At 40.2% G+C, this 10,692-nt stretch overlaps 1 protein-coding gene and 1 pseudogene across 1 annotated transcript in view; one reads left to right on the top strand and one right to left on the bottom strand.

The window, feature by feature from the left end:
- Positions 1-7,899, bottom strand: part of LOC102009121 (zinc finger protein 345-like) — a gene marked incomplete at its 3' end in the record, with an annotated part of 148,586 nt that extends 140,687 nt beyond the window's left edge. Inside the window, exon 1 of the mRNA XM_013509366.1 lies at positions 7,786-7,899. Within this exon, the coding sequence (XP_013364820.1) occupies positions 7,786-7,830 (45 nt within the window). The remainder of the gene's footprint in view (positions 1-7,785) is intronic.
- On the top strand, positions 935-2,131 carry LOC102008786 (annotated as a pseudogene).
- Positions 7,900-10,692: the final 2,793 nt, after the last annotated feature.

Genomic DNA, 10,692 nt, shown 5'->3' with positions numbered 1-10,692 from the left:
CAAAAAAAAGAACGTGAGATATAACTACAAATTTTCAAATGACATGTATCAAATGAATGGTCTAATAAGTTATTAAGGATTTCACAATGTAGTACAATAAACATATATTTTTAGTCATCCCAGAAACCCAAAATGGGTGCTTCAATACATACTAAAAACAATGAGTGCACATATTAGAAAAGAGCAAAGTATTACTTTCAGAAAATTAGAGAATATAGGGCAGAGGGAACCTCATGAACTGAGGGCAGAGGGAGATATGAGATGAGGGCATCGCATCACTCTGTACCACGTTCTATGGGAACTCTGAGATCAAGGCAAACAGGGGCCCTAACAGGGGCATGCCTGAGCCTCATGGAGGTGAGATCCAAGACAGAAAATTAGAGAAAACAACAGCAACACAAAAATGATAATCACTTCACAGAACATAGGATATTACATTGTTCTACATTTGTGCAGATCACACATGAAAATAGAGAAGAAACTATCAAAAGTATTAGAGGTATTATTGAAAAATTAATGTAGTCCAATACATTAAAATCTAGAGGACAAAAGTCCTAAAATTATGTCCATGGAATCAGACAAAACTGTAGAATCAACAATAAAAAAAATAACAGATAACAAGGTGGAATAAATAAAATCATATTTACTTGCAAATAAAATTAGGGTATATTTTGAAAAAATTAAAGTACCAACATGAAACTAATAGAATCAATAAGATACTGTACAACAGCCAGTGTCCCTAGATTAAAATACGGAAATATACCATTTAAATATGTATTAGGTATGAACCAGCTGACTGAAAATTTAAGCATTGCACCATACGCAACTCACAGACACACAATTACACAAAGGTTAAAATCACATAGGACCATCGGAGGAACAGACGCTGGGTGGGACGGGAGAAACCTTGAGGAACTGGGGATGACGTTCAAGCATGAATCAAAGCAGTGAAAGATGTACGAAAAAAGTCAGCAGTGTGAATACTGACAAACTTATAAAGGATTTCTCACATATAGAAAAGGATCTTACTATGTTGCCCAAGGGATCAAGAACTACTGAGCTCATGAGGTTATCTTGCCTCAGCCACTTGGGTAGCTGGGACAATAGAAAATAATAGAAACCAGTGGAAAGAATAACGTACTGGAGATTCAGTTGGAAAAGACCACCTGTTCATTAAAAGTAATCCAAACAAAGGAAGTCTCATTTTAAAAAGAATGTGCTAGGGCCAGGCGCGGTGGCGCACGCGCCTGTAATCCCAGCACTTGGGAGGCTGAGGCAGGAGGATCCTTGCGAGTTCGAGACCAGCCTGGGCTACAAAGTGAGCTCAAGGCCAGCCTGATCTGCATAACGAGACCCTGTCTCAAAAAGATCAAAAAGAAAAAAAAAAAGAGAGAGAGAGAATGTGCTGCTCTTCACGATGATAAAACGGCTACAACAACAACAAAAAAAAATGTAAAAAACAAACAAACAAACAAAAAACCCGGCTAAAATAGACTTGAATGTCAACACAATTTGAAAGGTGAAAATTAACAACTAAAAAGAAATGCTGATATGACAAAGGAAAAGCTAAAATCTCAAGGACAGGAATATAAGAATAATATCACCAAACTTGCACATGAAATGAAAATCAAAGAGGAGGAGCATAAGATAGAAATAAGCAGACTTTATCAAGATATGCAGAAAAAAGTTGAATTAAATGAAGAAAAGCGCATGATCTAATAAAGAAAAAGGAGAAGGAAATTTCAGAGTTAAATGCAAAGTTAGTAATTCAAGAAAAGGAAAAGCAAAATGAAATAATCAAACTACAGCTGGAGTTTGATGCCAAACTAGCAAGAGTTCAGACTAAACCAAAACCCTATCCAGATGCTACTATTTCCCCACAAAGTATCTACAGAAGGGGGATGGGGATTTAGCTCAGCGGCAAAAGCGCCTGCCTGGCAAGCCCAAGGTCGTGAATTTGGTTCCCGGTACCAGAGAAAAACCTAAAAAAAGTATCTACAGAAGGAAGTATCAACATCTTCAAGAAGAAAAAAAAAACAAGGAAATTGCAATTCTTCCTAATACCATTCACAATTTGGAGCGGCGCCTTTCTATTGGCAAAGATTCTCACCTTAAGCATAGACGATTTTGAGTATAACAGTAAATTCATTAATTAGTATTTACTTTTTTAAAAGCATTTGAAAAATTCACTTCCATCTCTTTTTTGTTTGTTTGTTTCTTTCTTTTCTGGTACCAGGAATCAAACTCAAGACCTTGCGCTTGCCAGGCAGGCGTCTTACCGCTGAGCTAAATCCCCAGCCCCTCACTTCCTTTTTCAACATAAGCCTAAATAATAAAAAAAGAGACACTTTAAAGATTTTTATTGAATTTATTTAGACAGATCCATACACTGGCCAATCATATACTACATTCTTGCTTAATGGTATTATCCATAAAGAAGTTCAGGTTTATAGGGTGTAGTTTACCTATTAAACCATCATTGACTATGGAAATACTCTCTAAGCAGTCTGAACATAGACATTTCTTTCTTTCTTTTCCCTTACAGCCATTCAAAATTCAAAAGTATGATATAATGATAGATAAAGAAAATAAGATACAAAGACTTTGCGTAAAAATCAAGATATGAGTCTTAATTATAGAAAAACTAAAGGACATTTTAAAATGACATATGCCCTTTAAACACATGAATATTGTGGCTATGATGAAACTCAGTGTTAGGTCCCTTGCCAAGAATGTGTAAACTTCTGTTTTACATTCAGAAGCATGCAATAAACAGATGAATACATTAGCTTTTATAGCTTATAACAGTGAAAATTTGAGGATATTTTAGGAGTTTAAATAAGGAAAAGTGAAATTGTGGTGTAACTGACAACTTCCAATTGGGCTGCCTGTTAAATCCACATTTATTCATGTGTTATGAAATAAAATTCACTTCTTTCTCTAAATGTCTAATTAGTTTAAAATGTAAGATTTAAAAGACAAAGATAATATGGTTTTGAGATGAGTAAAGAAAAAAATGGGAAAAAAAGCACATAGGAGAGCTGGGCGTGGTGGCGCAGGCCTGTAATCCCAGCACTCGGGAGGCTGAGGCAGGAGAATCGTTGCGAGTTCGAGGCCAGCCTGGGCTACAAAGTGAGCTTAAGGCCAGCCTGAACTGCTTAGCAAGACCCTGTCTCAAAAAGACAAAAAGAAAAAAGAGAAAAAAAAACACATAGGAAAAAAGTATGAAAAGTACGATCAAAGTTCTACCTCATTCAGCATGACTTTTTTGAACTATGTCCAATAACTCTCAATGATCTAGTTATCTCCCCTTATTTAAATTCCTAGTATATCCTCAAACTTTTAGCATTATAAGCTATCAAAGCTAATGAATCCAGGGGCTGGGGATTTAGCTCAGCGGCAAAGCGCCTGCCTGGCAAGCACAAGGGTGTGAGTTCGGTTCCGGTACCAGAGAAAAACAAACAAAAACAAACAAACAAAAAAAAAAACAGATGTGGGCAAAGCTAACGAATCCATCACTTTATTGAATTATTGCGTGTCTATGGATGTACGGCAGAAGTTTTCACAAGCTTGGTGAGCGACTTAACACTGATTTTCATCATAGCTAATGCTAAATTTGTTTCAATTTTTATGTGATTTTTAAACACTATCATGACTTTGGAATTGTTGGGGAGTATTTGTTAATTTTGGAATTTATCATCATGACAGTGATGCCCAGATTGGAGGATACAACTCATTAATTTCAGATCTCTTATTTAAATTTTTACCAAATTTAGCATATTTAGGTGTCTTTGGCACTTTCCTATCACTGGGACAAAATATCCATGAATGTCACATTACTTTACCCTAGATCACAGAAGAATCCAGAGTTATGAAAACGCTCTAAACCTAGTGATTTACATGGTCTATTCATCTTTATAAACTATTTTTGTACATGCACACAACTAATGCATGTAGTCACTTCTATAAAAACTTCTAGCACCTTCCTTTTCCTCAACATTTCTTTTTTCTTTTCCTTTTTTTTATTTGGTACCCGGAATTGAACTCATGACCTCGTGCTTGCCAGGCAGGCACTGAGCTGCTGAGCTATATTCCCAACCCCTCCTTGACCTTTCAAAAAGTGAAACTGGCCAAAGTTTGAATATTTCTGAGGCTGAATCACACCATTCAATTAAAATTAAATATCTGAAGCTGTGTTACAGGCATATGATGACATTTAAATGCACACTATGGAAATACTTGTTATGACTATCCCTAACCCTAACCCTCATGTTAAATACTCAGCAATGTCTCTGTCAATAGAAAATTTCCAGTCCTTTGCCTGTTTGGGTGATATATATCAAATACTATGAGCTAAGTTAATAATAAATAAATAATAATAATAATAACAATAACAATAATAATTATTATTGTCATAACAATAATAATAATAACAATAATAATAAAAATTCAAGGAAACAAACAACCAAAAAACAGAATAGTGTTCACCTTTCCCTACAGTATTACACTGTTCTCCTGATTTAGTTGCTTAGAAGAAACAGGTTAATACAACTTTCCAAAATGACAGTAATTAGCTAAGGCTCATGATCTAAAGGGGACTATGTGTAGACTTCAAGGAATGACTCAATAGGTGATATCTGAGTTTCAAAGGGAAAATGACTTGACCAACCTAAAGGTAACTAAAGACAAAGTAGCTTGAAAATGCACACAAATAAACCGGCTTAGGCACATATCATTGCTAAGTGTTAAATCCTTTAAACACATACCTTGATCTGTATTTCAGGAATTTTACAGAACAGAAAGCCAAATTTACAACAGAACACTAAATATAACGTGTACATTACTGAATGCAGCACACTGTAAATCCCTGGTTATTCACCCATGGTGTCCTGTTTCTGAGCAACCAGAGACCCATTACTGCTGCCCCCAACACGAGGAAGTCTGGTTTTACATTCTGCCATGTACCACTAGTGTGAACAATGAGCACATTTTAAAATTAAATGTAAGATTAAAAATTTTTTTCGTAATTTCTAGAGACTTAGCTTAGGGCCTCGGGGACACAGGAAAATTAATTATGAGTGACCATAAACCCACAATATTCATTGAAAAGTGGTCTTCCTCAGTTATCCAGGGTGGCCTCGTTGATTTTAATACTCCTAAGGCTCCCAAGTGCCTGCCATTAAAATTGTGCATCACCACGCCTCAGTGAGGTCTACTTTATCCAAACTCTGAAATCTTGGTAAAACCTGGTGACTTAAGTACAACTACATGAGATGCCCAGACATGTAGCTAAACGGTACAGCACCTGCCTGGCAGTCACAATGCCCTGAGTTTGATTCCCTGAACCAAAAATAAATAAACCAAAAAATTTCCCAGGTATATTGGTGCACACCTGAAATCCTCCCTCTCCAGTGGCTGAGGCAAAAGATTCTTTAAGTCAAGGACAACCTGGGCCTACATAGTGTTCAAAGCCAGCCTGAACTGCAGCATAAGACCTGGCCCCACCCCAAAAAAGAAGTACAACCTTATAACTAACAAATTAGCACATGTCTGTGAACAGAGTCATCAAGCAGATGGCAACATGGGCTGGGGATATAGCTCAGTGGCATAAGCGCCTGCCTGGCAACCACAAGGTCGTGAGTTCAATCCCCGTACCGCAAAAAAAAAAAAAAAAGAAAGGAGATGGCAACAGTATCAAAAGATCACAGCACCTTGGGCCAATTAGTAAGATTTGGTCTTAAGGTATAAAACTTTTTCTTTCATATTTTGAAAGATGTAGGTAAAAGCAAAATTTTTGAGTTCACTCCTGAACAGTAAGATATATCAAACATGCTTTGAAATCTTCAGTATCCAACAGAAACTCTTTCCTGTTCTACTTCAGCTGTGATGCTCAACATATTTTCAGACTAGCGCTCTAATTTCCTATCTTACCTCAAAACTGATTAGTTGAGCTCATCATTAGACACAGACGAAATATTTATCTATGACTAAGTTTCCGTCCTTTCTACAGGCCTGTGACATTTTTCCTACTTTCACCAAGCAAACAGAAAATCATTCAATATTGTTGCACTAAGTCAAACTCACTTCAGAAGTAATTTATTATTCTGGTTGCTGATTGGGCCCCCTTGCAAATTCCCCTGCTCTCCATTTCCTATTTAATCCCCTTGGCTCTTCTTATTCAAAAAGCCCTTTTGTTCTTATTCTTTCATATGCACGCAGATCTTAACTGTGGGAATACACTGCTACTTGTGTAGTTGTTCCGTACAAACTCCATTTCAATCAGTGTTTCGATTTTTAACTCAATGTCTAGACACAACGTCCAAGGACTACAGCAATTATTTCAGAGAAGCCACCCATTTCCCTTTCCGCTCATATATTTATCACATCTATACAGCCCTGTAGATCCTGAAGGTCCCTGTGTTTCTTCAGTTAATCCAGTCGGATTAACAGGCAGCACCTCCAGGAAGTTGTTCTCGGCAGAAACACTTTCCCCTCATGAGCTAATACATCATCATGCCCTGCGTATTTCTCTGCATTCAAAACTCTAGGCAATGCCTCACTTAGCACTCCAATTACAAAGCACAGGTTAGGTAGTTAGTTTAAAAATAAGGCAACTAGCTCAGGAACAGGCCAGAAGTCAAGTTGGGAAAGTAGTGGTTTTGATTCAAATTAAAATGAGAAAACAATGACCTAGGACTTTGAATCAGTGGTGAAATTTCTCCCACCATGAACAATGCAGATTCCTCTCTACTAAAGTTGCAGCTGCTAACTACTAAGCTCCTGAATTTCCAGAAATTTAGAGTAAAAACAGGCAGTTAGTCACTAAAACCTGTTTCCTTTAGACCCTGCATGTTTAGAAAGTATGTTACAGGCCGGGGATGGTGGTGCAGCCTGTAATCCCAGCACTCAGGAGGCTGAGATAGGAGGATGTTGTGAGTTCCAGACTGGCCTGGGCTACAAAGTGAGCTAAAGGGCAGCCTGAAGTGCATAGCGAGACTTTGACTGAAAAAAAGGCAAAAAAAAAAGAAAAGAAAAGAAAAAAGAAAATGTGTCAAAAAAAGAAAATTTGCCTGGGTTCAAAGTGGTTGTTTTAGCTGGTTTTCCACGCTTATGACTGTAATTCCAGCACACTGGAGGCTGAAGAAGGAGGATGGCCAGGAGTTTGAGGCCAGACTAGGCACATAAACGCTGTATCCAAAAAGAAAGAAAGAAAGAAAGAAAGAAAGAAAGAAAGAAAGAAAGAAAGAAAGAAAGAAAGAGGGGTTACTTTAAATCCACTGAGCCATGTGTCACAGCTGGTATGACTACTCACTTTGGACGCACCCTGGCAATCTAGGAGTTCTCTTTTCCTTATGAGGTTCCAGGTCTCACTGCATAATGTTGTGAGATTACGAGTTCTACTTACGCAGAAATATCATTGTGACTGGAAATCTCAAATAAGTCATTCAAAGAATAATTTTTTTTTTTCATTTTGAGGACCGAACCCAGGTTTGCCCCCAAAGCACTCTACTCCTCAAATTGGTGGGGATACCGGTGTGCCTGGAGCTGCCCAAGAAGGAATTCTGTGCTTACAGTGTCACAGTGGGGGCAGTATGCAGGGGAACTAAAATTGACCTAAGCCACGGGGAAAAGGGCCAGATCATAAAGCACGACCAAAGTGGTAGGAAGCCCTCAGTGTCCGGAAATAAGCATGGAGGCTCTAGACTGCTACAACTTGTTTTGGCCGCTTCCTTCCAGAACTCACACAAATCTACCCCACTCCCAGCTCACATCCCATAAAATTACCATTGCGTGGCTTGAGTGTCTCCAAGGATTCTGGCAGCCCACCATAAGAAGAAATCGCAGAAACAAGATGTCTAGTCATCTGTGTGCTCTCAGCATTGAACTCATATTAAGCATTTCTGCAAGGAGACTGAGGAAGTGCCCTCCTCCCTTGGCCCACCTGATTGGGTAGTTCAGCCAGCCTGCACCTTTGCGATTATTGGCTCCTGGACCTGTCCCTTTCCTGTCAAGTCAATCTCACCTCACCTGATTTTTTGTTTTGTTTTGTTTTGTTTTCCGGTCCCGGGAATCGAGCTCTCGACGTTGCGCTTTCCCGGCAGGGGTTGTGCCGCTGAGCTGAATCCCCAGCCTCTCGCCTCACCTGATTAATACTTAGTTTAAGGGTTTTACTCCTGGCTTTCCAAAGCTTCCCTGGGTTTCTTAAAGGACACAACATGCTCTCTTTCAGGGTCCCCTGTGTCCTCAGAAGGTTCACATGGGAATGTCCTATGGAAGAACCAATCCCTTGATGACAGAAAACTTTATAAGGCCAGGCCAGCCCAAGACAAATGATACAGGAATATAAAAACTCCCAAAGTGAATGATGTCTGGGACAAGTTTGTGTTCACTAAAATCAAAAACTGAATTTTAGGAACAACGGAGGTTAAGAGCAGAATATATTTATTGAGGGAAAGAGAGCATCTTTCCAAGAGAGGAACAGAAGGGGAACCCGAGTGGGTTGCCCAAGACTGTCTTTTCTAGGGACTTTATAGAGCGAAACCACAAGGTGAGGGACTAGGATTTAGCTCAGTGGCACAGCTCCTGCCTGGCAAGCGCAAGGGCAAGGTCGGGAGTTCGATTCCAGATACGGGAGTGGGGGATCCAAGATAGGGAAAATGGGAATTACAAGGTGGGCATGAGGTGGGACAAAACTATGGTCAGCCAATAAGATTACGAGTATAACTGTTTAGGTAAATATGAGTAAACTGGGATCAAATGGGGAAGCGAGTCAGGTAGCAAGGGGCATGAATACAGAACAGGGGATTTTCCCACAGGGGGTTGGGCTAGTGACACTTCCTGGCTTTTTGAAGATAGTTGCTACTATTTAGAATATCAGTCCCTGATGTTTACACCTAGGGAGGTATGTGGGTGCATTTGTTTAATATTTTGTCTTGAGGTGTGGCCCACAGCAAACACATATCTTCTTTCATGTTGGCTCCTTCAAGGGCCTGGCCCTGTCTGACTACCTATAATATTTCTAACTCAGCTGCATGTAACATTTCCCCCTCTGAAGAAGTAACCCGAACTGCCGTGAAGGAGTAACGGGGGATAACTGTTCTGGCTTCTTTAGGCTGAAAGGGGTCGTAGTTGTTGATCGACAGTCAGAGATACTATTCAGAGGGTCTATCTAAAGGTAGGAAGTAGGTGAGTGCTGTGAGCTAGCCTACGTAGGGGGCCCAGTATCACCTCTGCAATATGTAGAGAGGAAGATATGCAGAAAGAGCGATCCATAAAACAATTGAGATGGTATCTAATGTTTGGGGGCGGGGGATCTGTGCTTCAGCTCTGATGTATAATCTTTCAAGTCCCGGGAAGCCATAGCCTCTTATCTCCAGGCTAGATCCCAGCCCACAGCATGGAGCCCTGGCTTTTTACTCTGCCTCATTCTGGCTCACACCAGGGAATAACTGGGGTGGGAGGTCCAAGGAACAATGGCGACCATCAGCACCTGGGCTGGGCTGATTTGCATTGCTTAAAGTCAATTGAAGAGATAAAGGGGTTGGGGATTTAGCTCCAGGGGCTGGGGATTTAGCTCAGCGGTACAGAGCCTGCCAGGCACGTACAAGGTCGTGAGTTCGATCCCCGGTACCGAAAGAAAAAAAAGGGAGTTAAGGAAAAGTCCAACCCTGGTCGAGCATACATTCAACATTTCCCCAATTTCATAATTCTTTCCAAGAAAATTATGACCTACCTCAGTCAGCATTTATATTTGTGAAACAAGGTCAAAAAATATTCCATGGCAATGATTATATCAGAGACAGCAACAAGCTCCACAACCTCTGGAAACCAAATCATGAGTACTTGTGTAAGTCCATGTGGAGATTATCTGGCAAACACGGATTTAATGCCACCTTAAAGAAATCTTTGAATTTGAACACAGGTCAAACACGTGATACTTTGCTTCCCAAATATGTAGAAACTGCAGGGCAATCTGGATTGCGCTTGAGACAGAGCAGGGACTGGGTATGCATGAGCCGTATCTTTTTCCATCCATAAACTACAGATGAGCCTGTAGTCTCCACATGAGCTAAAGAAGTCATCGGAAAGCATAACAAGACACAGGGCTGCAGGAGAATTTCAAATAGGTACCATTTTGCCTGAGGCTGAAGTTGAAACAGAAACAGGACCAGACATTGGACTCCCCACTGCCAGTCAAGCCCCATGGCACAGACCTGAACTGACCAGGTTTAAGCGCATACAGAGGACAGGTCACAGACTTCACAGATTTCATGGGGAGACCCAAAATTCATCAGATCAAATCAAGTCCATTTGTATCTATCTCAGAGCAGCTGGCCCCTCACTCACATTTCCTGTCTCTAGGTTCTTTCTTTGTGTAACTGATTCCTGAAGTCTGAAGAAGTCATCCAGAAAGGAAGGCTCAAATTGTTGGGCCCTTTCTCAGCAGATGACGCTGAGTCTGGAATATGGCAGCGAAACACTAAAGGAAGACGCCGCATCCCAGTGACAGCATTTTTTTTTGGCTACCAGGAATCGAACTCAGGACCTTGCACTTGCCAGGGAGGCGCTTGTGCCGCTGAGCTATATTGGCGGGCTAAAGTCTGCGTTTTGAATGGTCCTTACCTCCTTCTCCTGCTCTATAATGCACAGCTCATGCAGCCTTCCTGCATCTCACAACAGCTGAGGATGAAA

This window comes from Chinchilla lanigera, unplaced genomic scaffold, assembly GCF_000276665.1.
Source record: "Chinchilla lanigera isolate Chin_1 unplaced genomic scaffold, ChiLan1.0 scaffold00168, whole genome shotgun sequence".
Lineage (NCBI taxonomy): Eukaryota > Metazoa > Chordata > Mammalia > Rodentia > Chinchillidae > Chinchilla > Chinchilla lanigera.
Note: the sequence above shows the minus strand (reverse complement) of the source record. Positions and strands in the feature narration are given on the sequence as shown.